Source organism: Delphinus delphis, chromosome 2 (genome assembly GCF_949987515.2).
Source record: "Delphinus delphis chromosome 2, mDelDel1.2, whole genome shotgun sequence".
In the NCBI taxonomy this organism is placed as follows: domain Eukaryota; kingdom Metazoa; phylum Chordata; class Mammalia; order Artiodactyla; family Delphinidae; genus Delphinus; species Delphinus delphis.
The window spans coordinates 114,029,541-114,049,620 of NC_082684.1; the positions used below are offsets into that span (position 1 = coordinate 114,029,541).

Genomic DNA, 20,080 nt, shown 5'->3' on the forward strand with positions numbered 1-20,080 from the left:
CCGTCGCGGAGCACAGGCTCCGGACGCGCAGGCTCAGCGGCCATGGCTCACGGGCCTAGCCGCTCCGCAGCATGTGGGATCTTCCCGGACCGGGGCACAAACCCATGCCCCCTGCATCGGCAGGCGGACCCCCAACGACTGCGCCACCAGGGAAGCCCTACAGTGTATTTTAAGAAGACTAGTGTTGCAATGATATAGGAAAACTTTAAGCATGAGTGTGCATTTCATTCGTAGTCGGTAATTTCGGTTGATGTTTTATTACAAATTATGGATTTTCCTTACAGGAGAGCACGGACGTAGATGAGGAGAAGTATGAAGATGACAAGGTGGGTGTGCTCGAGAAAGGACACAAAGGGGGAACATGACTGCTTCCAGTGTTCTAGCGGTTGAGTCAAACTATATATATATATATATTTTTACTACTATAGGGTGACCAGTATAGCGATATTCTCATAATGTATAAAGGGTATCCTTTTTAAGATTCTTAAAATGAGGATGAAAAGGGACGAAATATAAGGAATAACTGAAATGTTATAGAAGCATCCCTCTAGGAGGCCTGTCATTTGAGGCAAAGATTAGCCTTCCCCTTGGTGGATGAAAGGTAGATGAAAGGTAGCCCAGGAAGTCAAAAGTAAATCAAGTGCAATCGCTATTCCTTTAGGCTCATGTCTGCACTCTGCAGGGTGGTCACCCGCTTCAGAACCTGTCACTTGCCCAGCTGTTGCTGGCAACGTTTTCAGCTCCACGTCTGTGTACATCTGTCCTTTCTCTCCTCCTGGGAGATTCTCTCAAATCTGCTACTTTTTGTTGTCATTACGCTTTCAGACAAACCTTCTGGAATAAAATGAAAGAAAAAAAAAGTGAAATGCCAAATGAGATGCTACTAGCTTCACGGCCGCCCAGTCCCCTAGAACCTATGGGTCTACGGGGCTAAGGTGATAGTGTGTAGAAGGCTGACAGGAGAGGAAAGGGGTGAACGGGGGAAACTTAAGAGTTAAGTATCCAATATAAAATGTCCAGAAAATAGAAACGAATTTAAAAACACTAGCTCCATGACACAGACAGCCTTAAAATTAATTGAACGAGCCAGATGGTTTTGCCCATTTGAAGGATGCTGGGCAGATTACAAAGTAAATCTTATTTGTTGTGCTAAAATGATCATTAATAGCAAAGTAATAAAGTATATTTTTTTTAAAGGGAATTGACGCTTTTTAGAATGAAGGTCCCAAGATGCAACTTTCTTCTTCTTCTTTTTTTTTTTTTAATTAATTAATTAATTTATTTTTTGGCTGCTTTGGGTCTTCGTTGCTGCACGCGGGCTTTCTCTAGTTACAGTGAGCAGGGGCTACTCTTTGTTGCAGAGCACGGGCTCTAGGTTCGCGGGCTTCAATAGTTGTGGCTCGTGGGCTCTAGAGCACAGGCTCTGTAGTTGTGGTGCACCGGCTTCATTGCTCCATGGCATGTGGGATCTTCCTGGACCAGGGATTGAACCCGTATCCCCTGCACTGGCAGGCGGATTCTTAACCACTACACCACCAGGGAAGGCCTGCAACTTTCTTCTTGATGAATTGACGTGAGTGGCTTCTGAGTGATGTAACTCCTTGAACATTAAAATGGTCATAGCTAAGCTAATGTGCATGAGGGGGTGTTTAACCAAAGGAAACACAGGTATTAATGAAATTATTTTAAACCTACATTAGGCATAATTATCAATTTTATTAACCAAAGTTTGGAAGTGAAGAAGATTTCTTTCTCTTGGACCAAGTCTGTGTAAACGGGCCACCCCATGGAAGGAGGATGCCATCCACCCTTGAGAGATAATTATGACCATGGGGCTTTGTTCCATCTGATAAAGGAGACATCTAACAAGAAGGCAATGGATGAAAAAGTGGTGTCGATGAACTGTCAGGCAACAGATTGAGCCATGAAAGTCTAGACCAGCGTTTTTCACCATCTAACCTTCCATTGTGGTCCTTCAAGGGCTGCCTGGGGGCCTGGGGGTGTGGAGGTAGAGCCATTTGGGCTGTGCATCAAGCTTTTCTGGGCAAGGATAACTGAGTTGGAACTACAACATCTACATCTACATGCATGAGCCTGGGAGCTCTTGCGTTCATCCAAGCACAGCCCTCCACGCAACAGATGCGGCAGCCCATCCCACACTGAGGACGTTGGCTCTGGGGTTCTTCATGTCTCCTCCAGGGCCGTTCCATTCTTGAGATACTTTGATTGTAGTATGTTTGTAGGGCCTTTAATAGCCCCACGTGGCCATGTTTGTTTTGCTTCCTCAATTTCATATTTCTGTGGAAACTTCTAGAGGAATAAGTCTGAAATGAAATGTTGACTTCTGTTTGTGCCTCTTCTGCTGAACACAAGCCTTCTATTGTGAGGGGATTTTGGCAAACTTTGCAGTCTTTTTGCACGTCTCTTCACTCTCACTTCTCTAAGAGATGGGTAAACTAGAGCAGTTTTCAACTTTTAAGACTTTGGGAGCATACCTCCACCTATATATTATTACACTTCATCATTTCTTCTCCATGTAGAGCAGCCTCCATGCCTGGGATGGGTTCCTCCAGCACACAGGCCCTGGGCCACTGCCCTCCACAGTGTGCTGACTCCAAGGGCTTCCCCACAGCGCCCTTCTGGCTTCTGTTGTGTGTTCGACATGACAGACGGGCTTCTGGGAACTGTAACACACCCAGTGAGAGATGAACTGTTTACAGATTATAAACACACAGCCGTCTCCTTCCAAACCAGAAGAGGAGAGGAACTCCTTTCTACCCAAACAATCCATCTTGAAAGTGACACTCCTTAATTGCCAGCACCCCTTCCCACCAAATACCATCATGGAAGACTGTGGAAGATGAAAGCATGCTGGGGCCCCTTGGCACAGCTTCCTTGGGAGATGGACGCATTCCCATATTCTGCCTGTCTCTGATGCACAGGCCAGGACGTGGTCTGGGGTCTGTCATCTTTTTATTGTCTGGAACAGGGATGGTTGTAAAATGACATCACTATAGCCTCTTGCTTCTTCTCATTGTTGAAAGTCCATGGAAAATGACCTGCATTTTTAGAAACCAAATTAGGCTCCACAGTTTTGCCTTCCTTTCTTTTTGTGGACTTTCAGTTACAATGTAGAACTTTCAGGTCACTAGTTTTTTGGCTTTTAGGAAACTAAATGTACAAACTAAACTTTGAGGAGAGGAGATTTTTCTTTCTTATACCTGATGGCTCCACACAAGAAATTGCTTGTTACAAGTAGAGTTTGCTGGGGACCCCAGAACAAACAGATAACGGCTAAGTTCAGCCAACAGCAATCAGCTGACATTTCCTATTTGTATTAGATTCCATATGTGGAATTCTTCTATGTGGACCTTATTTGTACAGACGGATTACAATGAAAATTGCATTAATTTTCTACACAGTAAAGGTCAGTAATTGAAGCGTGAACCAAGAAACTATTGTGTAAAATGCTGTATCTCATATTTAGGAAAGGTCATGCAGGGCAATAATATCTTGTTTTCATTGCAGAAGGTATAAATACTTGCATTAGAGTTTCTTTTCTTTTTTCCAGCCCAACAATCACTTAGGTAGAATATTTCAGCATTTACTAGTAACATCAGGAAGAAAGAATCATAAGGGCATGTAATAAAAAAAAAACAAAAAACTGCCTATTGCTATCATAAAGAGACTGCATTGTGATGCCTGCATTGTGGGTTGGTTTGTTTTTAACTCAGCTGTCAGAAATAGGACTTGAATCATCTGTTCTTTTAAGATTATCAATGAGTTCACAATTGCTTTACAGTGTTTGGGGGGGTGGGGATCATCCTTTCATGTCAGTTATGGGTGAAAAACAGATATGGATGTTTTCCTTTAAGAAAATAAGAAATATCTGATACATTTTTGTTGATTGATGGTGGAACGTGGTGGAACATTTTATAATGAAAGGATGCAAATGAATATTATATCTCTATTCTCTTTTTACAAATTAGGATGATATTATTAAAATTTAAGTATATTTTAAACCATCAATCTTAGTTGTAAAAATGAGTTTCATCCTGCAAATAGATTAGTTCACTCATCATTACCCAGGCAGAGCCTTCTTAGAGAGAGAAGGATGTGGCGTATATATCAATATTTATTATGTATCAATATTTAGGAGTTCTTGTTGTAAATTAACCTCATAGTCCTTTGGTTGAGTTGTTCAGGGCCAGCATAGCTCATGCCCTGTGTTTTCTTGTTTCAGAAAGAGAAGATGATCTATAGTATCTCAACCAGGGAAGACTCGTTCTTGGAAGAAGTCTTCTTACAATTTAATAGTGAGAGTAGTTTTGTTTATGATTCCTTTGTGCCTTCTTAAGAATGTCAGAAACAAAGCAAATTAGTTTGATCAGTGATTTTTTTTTGTAACTATTGACTAAGCCATGGTACTTTAAGATGGTGTAATATTTTTAAGAAAATGAAAAGTCAGGTAATATCTTTGAAAGGTTAACAATAGTTGAATACACACACATATTTTCAAGGCCTATACAGTCTATATACAGGGCATGTTGTAGAGGACCTACTTATGGATAATTTTCGGGGGAATAAAGTAAATGGTTGTTCCGATGTAACTCCTTTTAATTTGAATTAATATTATATTCAGTGATGAAGTGATTTAATTGCTAACATTTCAACTGTACCATCTTACTTCCAAGACTTTAATATTAAAATGGATTCCAGCCAATTCTTAATGATCAGTTTATGCATGTTTTGCATGAAGAGGGATCGGCTTCCCTATTTCCTGCCGTCTTTTCTCTGAACCACTGATTTGCTCACATCCCTTTTAAAAACTCAAACTTCCATTCTTAAAAACGTTTGGCTTCATTACCTTCAGAAATAATCCAGAAATGTTATCAATCTGACATTTGAAGCATTATTCTGCTACCAGGTTCACTAATAGCCCCAGTACTTATGGATTTTCTTTGTGATTTCTACTGTAAGGATTATACTTGGTAGGTTACTCCCAAATATTGTGAAATATGATGTGCCAGACTATAAATTAGGTGGATTAGCCATCCTTTTATTAGCTAATGTGCACTAACTGGTGCTCTGACGTTATAGACTATACTACATCTGGATATTTATCTTGCTGTGGTCTAAAATTTTTACATTATGCTAATATAGAATACATTGGACATTGTATCTCAATTATCCACAAGTCGTTATTTTTCTGAGGATAGTAGCCATTCCTACAAGAGGAATTTCCTATTGAAATCCACTCTGTTTCAGTGTGGTTTGCCTTAAGTCCCAATTATCCAATGAGTTTACAAGGTAATTGATAGATAATTTGCAAAATAATTGATAGAAAGGTGGGGACATCACTTTTTCCTCAAGGGAATATAGTAATTTAAAGTAAGTAATAAATGACACAAAAATAATAATTTAAAATGAGACCATTTTGAGTAAGAATTATTTAAATGATTAGATTTATAAGATTATTCTTATTTGTAGAGTGTTTACAATTTGCAGGCTGTTTTTATAGGCTTTAGCTCATTCAGTACTCAAAGTAAACCACTAAATTTGATATTATTTTCCCCATATGCGAATGAACTAACCCAGGTGAAGAGAAATATTATAATGCATCAGAGATTTCCCAGCCAGGATAGTAGCGAGACTCAAATCCAGCCCTTCTGATCTAAATCCTGTTTATTTTTGGACTATGTTACATTGTTATGAAGGAAACATGTCATTAATTTATTGGTCCATTTTTCCGCATTATTATTGACAACATTTATGGAGTGTTTTCTCTGTATCTGTGATTGCTACTTTCATCAAAATTTGTATACTACGTTGGGTGTTAGCGATGCAGTGCCTGGGTGAGTCAGGACTGCTAAAGGTGATGTTTGAGCTGAGTCTTAGGTGATAAATATTTTATCTTCTACCCTCCTCATTCCCCCACCTCAAAGAAAGATAAAGGACGCACACAGCTAAATCAGCAACTGCAGCTAATTGTGTGTTTACCTATGGTAGTGACAGTTATAGAAAACCATTAGCCCTGTTTGCCTTGTAATGGCGTGGCATCTGTCAATTGGCTCAGAGAAACTTTTAAGGAAATCAATCTTCCCAGGGTCTAATTCCAAATATTTTTTTTTTCCCAAATTGTTCCCAATTTTTCAAAAGTGTTTTTTCAACATCTTCCTCATGATGATGTTTATTCCTTTTACTTTTTCAGCCCTCTCATTTGATCCCTGATGAGAATCCTGTTGCAGGCCAAAGAAACATGTTGGTAAATACCAGTCAGTGTAGAAGGAAGGGCTCTATGTAATGGACAGATAGTTAGAGCAGTTTATAACTACTTAGAAATGATACTGGTTCAAAATCCAGTCTGTTTCACATTCATTTCCCAAAGCAAAAATACTACTTGAGAAGGAAGTATTCTCCTGAAAGACTGCAGACTTTTCCCCCCATTTTAATAGCATACCATAAAGGGGTGTGTGTGTGTGTGTGTGTGTGTGTGTGTGTGTGTGTGTGTCCGTCCATGCACACAGGACATAGCTCATGGGAAGAAACCTTAAAGACAGTTCCCAGTGCATTAAGCCAGATTCCCAAAGAACAATTTTTAATCTTGTGTATCAGAAATATTACTTTTTATTCTTTGTTATGACAGATGCTGAGAGGTTTTTTTTATTTTCCCTGCTAAATGCCACTCAGTCTATTTCTGATATTTATAATTCTTCAAGTTTTCAAATTGCAGGCTTTTAATATTCAGTGGGATGAAACAGACCAAACAGATTCCCACTTAAAGTCTAAAGTCGTATTTTTGCGTTATCTTTGCCCTGGGTGGTTGGCATTACTGGGATGATCCTGAGATAGAAATTTTGCATCAATCCCTTGTGGGAATCCTGGGCATCCTGTGACAAATACTACTCAGTTTTTAAGCATGTCCCAAGGATCTTTCCTGACGTGGTCAATTTTCAGGACTAACTCTTTGGTTTTGCTTAGGTAATTAATAGAGAAATGAGAATTTTTTTTCTTGAACCAGAACATGTGGGAAAGATTTAAAGTAGCATACTGATTATATAATGAATTCTTAGCTGTAAATTCATTTTGATGGTGTTAATTCTCTCCCAGAGGCTCGAAGCTAGTTTATTGCACCTACAGTGCTATGCTCTTTGGAGACATTGGGGAAGCCAACAAAGCCTTGAAGAAGAAAAAATCCACTGCCTGACTGATTCATTTATTTATTTATTGGCTTTGTTCTTAAAGAGCAACCATGTTACAACACAGGCACATTATTTGTTCTTCAGACAACTGTCTCTAAAACTTAGCCACTAAAGACTCAGTGTTGTTTTTCTTTTTTTTTTTTTGACATTTTATAAACCAAAGGACAGTGAAAAAATGATGATCTTACATACATTTTATATAATAATATGCATTTTTAGGTTACAGATTTGGAGTTGGTCATTATTTTTCTTACAATTATTATTGCAATTACATTATTATTCTTACAGTCATTCTCTGTAGTATATAACAGCAAAGGAACCTTTTGAAATTTGAATTCTGGATCTGAAAATTTCCATGCTTTCATCTCTTCTGTTATATGTTATTACCTATTTGCTCATAAAGTAGGCCCTAAATCATGCAACTTTTACTTATGCCTTGGTGTTTTTTTCAAGTAATGAGAAGTAAAATCCATTCTTTCTGAAATGTAGGAATCTAAAAATACGTGTTCAGCCACAATTATCTTGTTCATTGGTTTAATCACACCAGTGGCCATCACTATTTTTATTACACATTTCCCTCTATAAATTAGAAGCCTTATATGTTAAGGAAAAATATAAGCACATGTGATAACAGTTTCCTTTTTCTGAATGAATCACTGTTACTCTTCCTAGGCAATTTGGTAGCAGCCGCAGATGTAATGCTGTGTTTGCTAAACTGTGTTATCACCACATTCCCTGGTTCAATCTGAAATGTGTAAATAAAGCCAGCATGATGCAGATAGAACTGCCAGATGATCTTTCATACAACGCAGGGCAACATGAGTAGACTTGTCCTGGAAGATCGTTGCTTTTGAAACTTAAATGAACCCCAGGATTCTTTAAACTAGACAAAAGGTTATTTGTTCTTTTGTCTCTTCGCATTCTTGAAGGGCAAGGACTTATGTTTATGAAGCACCTGGAGTGTACCAAATGATTTGCATATGATACAATATTTAATTCTCCAAATACTCCAGTCAGGGTCAGGATTATGATCTCCCTTTTCCAGATAGCAGAATTGTGACTCAGAACCCAGTAGGAACTTGACATGATCACAAAGCTCGTAGATGACAAGACCCATGTTGAACTCACTTCCCTCTGACTCCATAGCCTGTGATTAATAAAATATGCAGGCCTGTGGAGTTGGTACATCTTAAGTTTTTTTTGTTTTTTTGTTTTTTTCCCCCTAACTTTGCATCTGTTGTAAACCCTGGCTACTCCAGCTCCTAGGTAAGAACGAATGCATTTTGTTATAATGTAAATTATGGTATGTATTTTATGCAAATTATACATAAAGTTTGCTAAAATGCTTAGCCAGAAAAGTTAAAAAATAAGTAAGAAGGGAAAGAAATGTTTTCCCCCAAATATTTTCAAAAAGTGTAATTTAACATACATTCTCATGAAGACTGGGCAAATAATACTGGAAATGAACAGTAGATAGAAATATGTAACTGAATGAAATGTCTACAAATCATGTATTATATAGTGAGTCTAGAGAACAGAGATCCATAGACACTAAAGAAGCAAATGACAAAAAGAACAAGTGTGAGCTGAATGTGTACCTTGTGAAATGTCCACTAGAAAATGTCCACTCTTCCTTTGGACTTAATAGTCCTGGACTGGAATTCTCTGCCACATATATGTGAACATAGACAAATGTGGACATAGACACATCACTTAACCTCTTTGTACCTTGGTTTCCTATTAATGGAAATGCTAATATCAAAGACATATAACATGTCCATTGGTATACTGGCAGATATAATTAAAGACCCATGAAATCAATAGTACATGTTTTAAAAGATAAAGTTTGCAGTGTAGAGAGTGAAAAGAACATTTGCTACTAGAATGATGAAAAGAGTAGAGGTGTGATGCAAATTGAAAGAACAAGAGTGTAGTTGGTGTGGACTGGCATCCCTAGGAAAGATTTCACGAAGGCCAGGAGTATAAGTTGGACCTTTAGGTCATTCTGCTGGAGTTGGGAGCCTGGAATCTTACTTCTTACTTCTTACTGTTTGATAATGCTTTTTCAGTGAGTAAATAATAATAATAAAGAGTACATGTTTAATGAAAAATCAAGTACTGACAATCCACTTCTCAAGATAATTGTTGACAGACTAACTGATGAATGTCTGTTCACATTTACTGTCTACCACTGGGACCATGATCACATCACTGAAACATGTAAACTTAAGTTACAAACCTGCTGAAGAGCCTTCAGCTGTCAATAGTTACTTTTAGGAGACTATTTCTGGAAACATGATGTTAATTTACACAGCCCGAAAGATGTGTTTAAAAATCTCTCTGTGCAGCATGACTTTTCTTTTAGATCAAATGACTGTTCTTCCACATTTATCTCATCTTCCATTCCAAGGTTTAATTATGCATGTATGGAAAAGGGCAAGGAAGGTATTAATGTGTTGACTTCAATTGCATCAATATATTAAAAACCTTGTGAAGAGTCAAGTGATACCAGTCTTATTAGCATGCCATCAAATGATTCAAACAGAATATCAAATAAGTTAATTCTGAAATTGTTGTACTCATACAATGCCTCAATCAATGAGGCATGATTATTGCTAATTGAAAACTTCCAATACGCCGCCATGATGACTTGAAATTATGATTTTTTTTCATCCACTATACGGAATCAAAATAAAGCTTTTGCAAGTTAATTTTACAAACAATGAAATCTCTGACATCAGGAATGCTATTGTAAATTTAGTTTAAACATTTAGCATTGAGGGTTATTTAATTTTGTAGTGATAATGTGAATGCAGATTTTGATGAAGCACAGCATCATGGCTAATAAGATATTCATATAAATTGAAGGGATCTTTGAAGCAGAAATGTACAATTGATAGATCATGGTGCCCTGATTATCCATGATCGCATACAGACAAGTGATAATGCACCACCAATTGAATTAGAAGCTGTAGTGTCCACATTTGTAAATATTTTATGTATACAGAGTTGGGATAGCAACAGCAGTTTTCCTGGCAGAGATATGTTCAGATATAAAAATATACTTTCAGCATGGCAGTGTGCACTTTGTTTTTGCTGCCAGTCGTCCATCCATCAATCTGGTTTTAAGAATGTTTGAAACCTTTGAAGAACTCTCAGTCAACTTAAACATTCCCCAAAGCTATTGAACTCTTGTGAAAAAAAGAAATCTTTTAAATGTTTGTTGCATTTTGGTCGTATCAGTTGGATTTTTTTTTTTTTTTTTTTTTTTTTTTTTTTTTTGCGGTACGCGGGCCTCTCACTGCCGTGGCCTCTCCCGTTGTGGAGCACAGGATCCGGACGCGCAGGCCCAGCGGCCATGGCCCACAGGCCCAGCCGCTCCGCGGCATGTGGGATCCTCCCGGACCGGGGCACGAACCCGCGTCCCCTGCATCGGCAGGCGGACTCTCAACCACTGCGCCACCAGGGAAGACCTAATCAAAATTTTTGATGACTGAAAATGCTAAGTAACTTCATCTTTGGAAGCCTTTAGTAAATGGAAGTGAATTTTACAAGAACTGGCATAAAAGATACTGTTTTTTTTTTTTTCTTTACGAAAGAAAGGGATATTCAGCACAAAGCAAACTGTGAGGTCAAATAGTTGACCTATTTGCGCACGATTCAGTGTTTAAGTTCTGAAGTTACACTTTGGATTATCTCAATTTGTGGGATAAAAAAAATCTTTTGATTTTTAATAGGATAAATATAAATTCTACCCAGGAATGGAAGGAAATTGAGAAGCCATTAATTTTTCAGCATAAATTTTGTGGAGAATCATAGAGACAACTTATTTAAAGTTTTATCTTGAAAAAAGATTGACAGAGAAAGTTCATATGAATGGATACAAGATATCATGACTTTGAAATTATTTGGGCAGAAATATATACAGATTTCAATATTTAAAATACAGAATTGAGAATATTCTTCATGTATCACATTTTTGTTGTGAGTTTTCAAGGTACCTCAGTGCCTGGAGAGAGAGTATTTTTGTAATTAAAATTATGGCCTACAGTAGAGTCAATTAAAGGTGTCAATTTAATGACCATTAAGTGCAATTCTGAAGATAAGTAAGAACAATTTTATGAAATATTATAAGTGAAAAGATGACATTAAAGAAGTACATTTTTTGGAAAAGTAATCTTAACATGGGACTATGAACAGATATAACTAGGAAACAAATTAAATATATGAATATGTAGCATGAATAATCATTCTTCATGTATCATTTTAAAATTCGGATAATATAAGCACATCTCTTTTGTTCTAATGCATGTAAAATACATTTTTTAAATTTTGAAACAATATTATGAAAATTTAATGAAATAACTTTATAGATCTACTAATAAACCAAGTTGTCAGTTGATAAATATTTCAAAAATTTATAATTCTGATTGCTTTCACTCTTAAAAGTGTACAGATACGGTTCATAAATTATGCTGGTACCCTAGATACAGTGGAATTCTTTGGCCTAGTCTTTAAATATTGAATATTCAAACTAAAACATCAAATTCATTAAAAAGTAAAAGAACATTGTGAGGATCATTTATTATTTTCGTGTACTAACTCAGGCTTTTCTTCACAACCAGAACCTCCACATTTGGCTGTTCCATAGGGGGAAAAAAAAAATCAGTCAACTAAAATAGGAAATTTTTATGAAATTGAGCCACATGGAAATTTGAGTCATTTTCCAAGAAATTGTTTTGACCTAAACTCTACACTGTTGAGAAGAGGAAGCCACTTTTGCCCTTTGGGTCAAATTCCCTGGTGCTTTCAAATCCTCCTTTATAAACATGAATGCTTCTGTGGCAGACAGAGATGGGTTTTCACCATTGTGCCCATTAATAGATGTTGGTGGATTGCTGAAGATGAATTAAGTCGCTCTGACAGTCTATCCAATTTTTGATGCAAACGACTTGAAGAATTAGAGTTTGTAAGAGAATAAGGGAAAGAAGAAATTTAAAATTAGAGTGAAAAAGTAAAAATGTCTTATGAGTTTGACTTTGCAAGAGGAAGCAATGAGTATGACCTCTCCTTCTGTACAGAATGGTGGCATAAATGGGTACAGAACAGATTTTAAGAAGTTATTCAAACCAGCCCAGCACCCTTACTCAAAAGGGGGTAGCGATGGTATATTCTAATCTCAGCCCCTCTCTTTGCTCTGTTTCTGCCAGTAGCTCCATAAACAAGGGCAGATGCAAGAAGGGAAATTTGTGCTCTTTGACATTTCAGCCATACTGGTGCTTTTACCAGTCACTGCAATCAGTATGGGGTGGTGTGTTTCCCTTCTTCCATCCATGGGTCCAGTTTGATGGGACAGAGAATACAAGATGAGAATGATTTTTTTTTCTTTTGCTGCAAAGAAGATTATTATAGAAATGGTCTCTTAAATTTAGAAGATATTTGCTCAATAATTTAGTACAATTCTAACCCAAGTAAAATTTTAGGTAGAAAAGAAATAAGTTTTGTTAGATTTATTTGAGGTTTTAGGTACTATATGTTAGTTGTGACAGCTACAGTGACCCAGCTAGGCCTGAGCTAAGAAGACACTAACTAAATCCCAGTTACAGTAGAGTTCATAAGGGAGCTAGGATATGGTATCAGAATATAAGAAATAGCATGAAAATGCCACTCTTCAGGGAATCCTCTTTTCTCCAATATGGGAGTAATTTCTAACTTATTTTTATAAACATTAGCTACCTAACATGGTAAAACACATTTTAGGTTTTCTATAAGCGAAGTAAGGGTAATATTCTTAGAAAGCTGAATTCCATATATTCCAAAATCTGGATATCCAACATGCCTTATTGTTACCTGCTGGAAACCTTTCTGAAGGACTAATGAGAGAAGGGTAAGTAAGCTAACCTTGTGAAGACAGAAGAAATCAGGGTCAGCCAATGGAAAGGACTGCAGAATTCTCTGAGAGAAGCAGCAACTCCACAGGGAAATGAAGTTCTTTTGTCTGTGGGGCTCCCCTTTATCAGCTCATGATATTGAGGTAGCGACATGCTTGCGCACTACAAGTGGTCACATCTCACGAGTAGGCAGGGATCTGGGGGAGTCAATAAATAAATTGTGAAAAACGTAAATTTATCTTCTGAAGTCACTCTGTTGATAATAACCATGCTATGATAATATGGCATAATAGTTTCTATAGCAGACCAATAAAAATGAAGTAACTGAGTTAAATCTTTTATGTTTCTTAGGAATCTGAGAAAAAGGGCTTAATTGAAAGAATCTATATGGTACAGGATATTGTCTCAACTGTTCAGAACATCTTGGAGGAGATAGCTTCTTTTGGAGAAAGAATTAAAAAGTAAGTTCTACGTTTGTGTTGTTGTGAAGTGAAACTGTCATCCACTAGGACAAACGAGGGTGGGGAGTCTTAGGAAGGATAGGATCAGAAAATGCAAAAACAAAGAAAAAACAAAAGCAACAGTCTGGGCCTTTTAACTTTGGTTGGTGTGTTCTTTGGGCTTGTCAATTTCACAGGGTGGCTGTATGGCCCAATTTACACCAGTTGTCCCAGCATAATTATTAATAGTGTCTCTATTCATTCTCAAAAATATTCTGGTTTAAGTGATAAGCTATAGATTAAAAAATAGATTGTCCTATACAGAAATAAAAAAGGAAGCAAATATGCTTTAAAGGAGGCTTTTTCATCTGAATCACAGAATACAGTAAGTGCCTTGAGTGAAATTTTTTTCTCTGTTCTCCAAAAAATGGTACCTAACTAGTAACATTGCAGATGCAAAGATGTAAAGTTAATTCATCACATACATGGACAGCTTAGGACAGGGGTCAACAAACTTTCTCCATAAAGGAACCAAGAGTAAATGTTTTCAGCTTTGGACTATATGGTTTGTGTCACAGCTACTCAGCTCCCTTGTTTAAGTGTAAAAGCAGATAGTTAATATGTAAATGAATGGATGTGATATGTATTCCAATAAACCTTTATTTATAAAAACAGATGTCAGGCTAGATTTGACTCAGCTCCAACCCATAGCTTGCCATCCACCTACATTAGGGCATAAAGGCTAAATTCTCTAATGGAGTCTCAATTGAGAAAAACTCTCTGTGATTCATGTTTTTATTTTTTTATTTATTTTGTTTTATACATTGTGAACTCTGCGTAACTTGGTCTTCATATGATACCAATGAACAGAGCAGGTTTTTTCTTTCTTTTGAATTGTAGATGTTTGTTCCCCCTTTAAATCTAGAGTTGTGTCAGCCATGTTGTTCTTTCTAAAGACTAATTAATACTGTTTCTTATTTTATTGGCCATTCTAGTTTCTTTAAGTAAAGAACATAATATTTAGAAATTACATGGGTAAAGAAGAGACTAAAATTAGTGCTAAAAGCCCAGTGAAATTTTGTCTATCAAGATGCAGGAAAATCAATAAGTGGTGATTAACATGAGGAAATATAAACAGCTAATATGGAACTTTCTGTGGTTACTGATGCTATTCCTCCATCCCTTATTACATGAAATTGCCCTTGAGTGTCCATTTATTGTTGGCATAGCAAACATGTTTCTTTTGCTTAAAAAAAAACAGGTTCAAAGTCATCTTCAAATGTAGTGAGTTTTTACTGAACTTACACATTGTTATTCCCACGAACAATGTCAAGAAAAATTAAAGAGCAGTAGGGGGCTTTGGCCATGTATATTGATATTTATCTGCTTTATTTCTCTAGGTTTCATATAAATTGAAACATGATTCCTGAATGTACCCTCAAAATTGCTTAGCAAAAACATAAGTGACAGTAGAAAATAGTGAAATGATGAAGAGAGCATTTATAATTCTTCATTCACACATTCAACTATCAGCGTTTGAATTTCAGGCACTGGCTTTGTTTAAGAATGAGAAATGTGGGCTTCCCTGGTGGCGCAGTGGTTGAGAGTCCGCCTGCCGATGCAGGGGACACGGGTTCGTGCCCCAGTCCGGGAAGATCCCACATGCCGCGGAGTGGCTGGGCCCGTGAGCCATGGCCGCTGAGCCTGCGCATCCGGAGCCTGTACTCCGCAACGGGAGAGGCCACAACAGTGAGAGGCCTGCGGTATAGAAACATCAGCTAATGTCATGTGCCAGCCAGATACTGTTCTAAGCCCTTTACATAGCAACTTCTTTAAGGAGTTACTTAAAGGAATTGGATTAAATGATTCCAACAACACTACAGAGTAAGGATTGTTAGTATCCCCATTTTACAGATGAAGAAACTGAAATACAGAATGATTAAATATGAAGCCCAGATCACACGACAAGTAAGCCATGGATCTTCGGTTTGAACTTCCCCTCCTCACTTTACACTATAATGTCATCATCCTCTGGGGATCTATTCTCTTTCTTTGTGTGTTTTTTAAAATAAATAATACTTTATTTTTAATTCATTTTTTTGTTGTGGTATAGTTGATTACAATAGTATATTAGTTTCAAGTGTGCAAGATAGTAAATTTTTATAGATTATATTCCATTTAAAGTTATTATAAAATATTGGGTATACTCCCTGTGTTGTACAATATATTCCTGTAGCTTATTTATTTTATACAGAGTAGTTTGTACCTTTTAAACCCCCACCCCCATCTTGCCACTCCCCACTTCCCTCTCTCTAGGAATCTATTTTCCAATGAGGGGGAAGAACACTAATAAGACAATTAGAATAGCATTGATACTAGGTAGAGGTTAGGTAGGATGCGGGGGGAGGTCCTACATCCCAGGAAGGTTGTAGGAGAGAGAGAGAAACAAAGGAAAGTTCTGAAGAAGCAACAACTTATCAGCATCTCTGAGAATGAGAAGAGCTAGCTGGGCACAGAGTTGATGAATGGGGGGCACCTTTGTGCAGAGGCTCAAAGCCCAAGGCTGTGCTAGATACAGGGAGACGGAAGGGTGTCAGTAGGTCTGTGCCACTGGGGATGGACGTGGCAGAGCCTGGAGATGCGGCTGGTCATGCAGGGCCTTGAGTGGATGGAAATGCAAATGAAAAAAATTGAGTGAGGGAGGTACTGGCAGCAAAGAAGATAAGAGGATGTGGAGTGGGGGCAAGACTGAGGCAAGAAGGCCATGTCCTCTGGTAAAAGTATCTCCATGTTTGAATGTCTGTTAATAGACAAATGTAGCTGTTGTGCAGTTGATAATGGTCAAGGAACTGTGTCTGATGAGAAGAGGTCAGAGCGATTTAAACAGGCCCCCAGCTCTACAGTGCTTTTGACGGCGGCTGTGCCCAACACAGCTGTGGTGGCCACGTCTGAGACGTATTTTCAGCCATGAACAGAGCACTATTCTACCCAGCTGCAACACAGGAAGGCACATGAGGCTCAACTCCTATTAATTCTTTGGCCATTCATTACTACAGTGACCTTAAATTTCCCACTGGGCATTCAAGTACAACGTCATGTGTAACTCTGTTGGAATTCCATTGTAATTCAGCGCATGAGGACCAGGAAAAACTTTTACCCCAACTTTTGGCAGCTAACAAATAAATAGACTTACATAAATCTCTCAGAGCAAGGCTTCCCTGCTCCTGACAGCAAAGACCCTGATGATTTTGCATTTACATGGAGTGAACGGTATTTTCTTTTCTCTACATTCTGTAATTACCTTCTTTCATTGTATACAGGTTTCAAATGTATGCATGCATCAGGCTAACATTTGCTTAACATGTGACGTTTATATTATCCCAGGCAGCAGACAGGGTCGGTCAGAATACTGAGGTATCTTGTATGTCCTGTGATGATAGAGTGGTGGCTCCAACACTTGTGTCCTTGAGTGGTGAGGGAAATCTCCACAGAGGAGGTAATGAAATTAAGGTAGACCTAGGACAGGGGAGTCATCCCTGCAAATGTTCCAGAGTAAGGCTTAGAAGGCACACTCCTAGGAAGAAGAACTTCTTTGAAGTAATATTATGAAATATTAAGCAACGAAGATGAGAAAGCAGGATAAGTGAAGTTTGAATGATGGTGAGCACGTGGGGAATGATAGATTGATGGATCTTATATTTTATCTAAAGTTACATGTTTAAGGGACAGAGAATGAAGGCAGAAAGACCAAGGTGAGGACAGGAGGCCAGTTGTGAGGAGAGAGTTCACAAACTGTGGTGAATACCACGCATGTATGAAGGAAAGCATCATGTGGGTAAATCACGAAAGAATGGTCTGCAGGATTTTTTTTTTTTTTTTTTTTTTTTTTCTGCAGGATTTTTTGACCCTCGTTTCTGTTTCCATGGGTAGAAGAGTCAGAGGACTTCATTTTTCCATGCCTAGGAAATGAGGAAAATAATGACTTCATTGACACAAAGGTCAACTAGTGGGGCACCCATTTGGGAGAGAAACTCTAGGATGGAGTTTTACCCACCTTACTGGATGTGATCACAGTAATTTCTGGGTTTTGTTTTGAAATTTTGTCAAAGACATTCTTAGGATGTGTTAGTAAACCTGAAGAGTTGAATGAATGAATGGGGATTCCTTGGATTTTTTCATTCATTGAAAGGTTTGAGTCAGGGATTCCCTATTTAGAATTTAGGGAGCTGCCAAGTCAGGAAGTCCAGGGATTTCTATGAAAATATTTAACAAATTGTTTAATTTTGAGATGGAAAGCTTTGATTTATCAGAGTTCTTCAATCTTGGGCATTCTGTGAAAGACAAGATACTCCATGGTAACTGGAGTGATGGTCTAGTAAGTTTTTGAGTGTTAGTGCCAGTATCTTTGAACTAAGTCCTCAGTCTTACAAGCAGGAATATTCAGTGGATTAAATGAGTAAAATGTGCCATCTTACATTTTCTGAAATGTCTACTATACAGACAGTGAGTGTAGGCTCTTGAGCCAACTCTCTGGATTCAGATCCCAGTTCTGCCACTTATACTGGAGTAAGTGATTGGGGCCCATTATTACCTTTTCTGACTCAAGTTCTCATCTGTAGAATGGGCATAATAATAATTCCTACTTCATAACATTCCTGGATGAATTAGTGCCTATAAAGAGTTTAAACCAGTGGATGGCCTTTAGTAATCACATAAAAATATTAACTATTATGAGTATTATTTTTGGTAAATTGCTTTGACCTTCTTCCTCTGTGTCTTAAATTTTTAAAAAACTGTGGAACATTTAAACATTTTACCACTAAAGCTGTGGGTTGCCAAGAGAAAAATACATGACTTAACTGACTTGGCTGTTGGGAGGGCTAATCTGACAGTGTGTGTACGAATGTGTCTGGTACATATCTCCACTTTTAGCATCCAACACATAAACACATGTGACACACCATGCACACAAGCAGACGATCATTGAGATCTTTATAAGGATTGCATTAATTGGGAAAAAAATGACATCTTGTTAAAATTTATGTTTTCTAACATATGAATGTAATATATTCCTTCATCTACTTAGATCATCGTTAATTTACCTCAGTATTTGAGAGTTTTATGTATAAAAATTTGACACATTTTTGTGAGATATAGTCTGAAGTATTTGATTGGTTTCATGCAATTTTTGTTTGTTTGTTTGTTTGTTTTTGCGTTACGCGGGCCTCTCACTGTTGTGGCCTCTCCCGTTGCGGAGCACAGGCTCCGGACTTACAGGCTCAGCGGCCATGGCTCACGGGCCCAGCCGCTCTGCGGCATGTGGGATCTTCCTGGACCGGGGCACGAACCCGTGTCCCCTGCATCGGCAGGCGAACTCTCAACCACTGTGCCACCAGGGAAGCCCGGTTTCATGCTATTTTAAAGGGTATCTTTTTTTTCAGATTTCATCTCTACCTGTTTGTTACTGGGATATAAAAGTGAAATTAATATTCCTACATTGACTTTGAATCTATCAACCTTGATAAACTTAATTATCTTAATTTTTATATGAAAATTATTATTCTGGTTGTTGTATTATATAAACATATCATCTAGGAATATTTTTGTTTCTTTCTTATTTTTCAGTCCTTATACGTTTTACTTTGTTTTCTTGCTTTATTGTACTGGCTAGTAGCTCCAGTACAGTGTTGAACAGAATTGGTGTTGGTGAACATTCCTTTCTCATACATGATCTCAGACAGAAAACTTTCAACATTTTACCCTTAAGAATGTTGTTTTCTGTAGGTTTTTGTAAAGGTGCTTTATTAGCTTAAGGAATTTCCCTTTTATTCCTAGTTTGCTGAGAGTTTTTATCGTGAATGTAGGTTGAGTTTTGTCAAACATTTTTCTGCATTCATTGAGATAACCTTATGGTTGTTTTTGTTTTCTCCTATTTTTGTTAATGTGGTATATTATTATGATTGATTTTCAAATATTAAACCAATCTTACATTTCTGGAATAAACTCAGCTTCATCATGCTATCCAATCTCTTTATATATGCTGGGATTTTATTTACAATTTTTTTGCCTAGGATTTTTGCAGCTGTGACCATCAGTGAGATTTGATATATAGTTTTCTGTTCTTGAAAATTCTTTATGGTGTGAAGGTTATTCTAGACTCATACAATAGGTGGGCAGTGTTCTCTCTTTACCATTATCTGGAAGAGTCTGTGTAAGCCTGTTGTAATTACTTCCTTTAAGATTTTATATAATTTTCTAGTGAAGTATCTGGGCCTGGAGTTTTCTTTCAGGGAAGATTTTAATTAAATATTCAGTTTCTGTAGTATATATAGAGATCTGTTCAGCTATTCTATTTCTTCTCATATCTGTTTCTGTAAGTTGTCATTTTCTAAGAGTTTTTCCATTTCATTTAAATTTTCTACTTTTTGACATGAAGTTGTTTATAAAATCCTCTTACTATCTTTGATGACAGTAGAATCTGTAGCATTGTTCACTTTTTTATGCTCAAAATTGTGTTTTCCCTTCTTTCTTCTTGACAGTCACTTAT

General features: G+C 37.4%; 1 protein-coding gene across 1 annotated transcript in view; it reads left to right on the forward strand.

The window, feature by feature from the left end:
- Nucleotides 1–20,080, forward strand: part of MCTP2 (multiple C2 and transmembrane domain containing 2) — a 251,663-nt gene that overhangs the window by 216,420 nt on the left and 15,163 nt on the right. Inside the window, exons 19-20 of the mRNA XM_060003640.1 lie at nucleotides 285–326; nucleotides 13,445–13,554. Of these exons, the coding sequence (XP_059859623.1) occupies nucleotides 285–326; nucleotides 13,445–13,554 (152 nt within the window). The remainder of the gene's footprint in view (nucleotides 1–284; nucleotides 327–13,444; nucleotides 13,555–20,080) is intronic.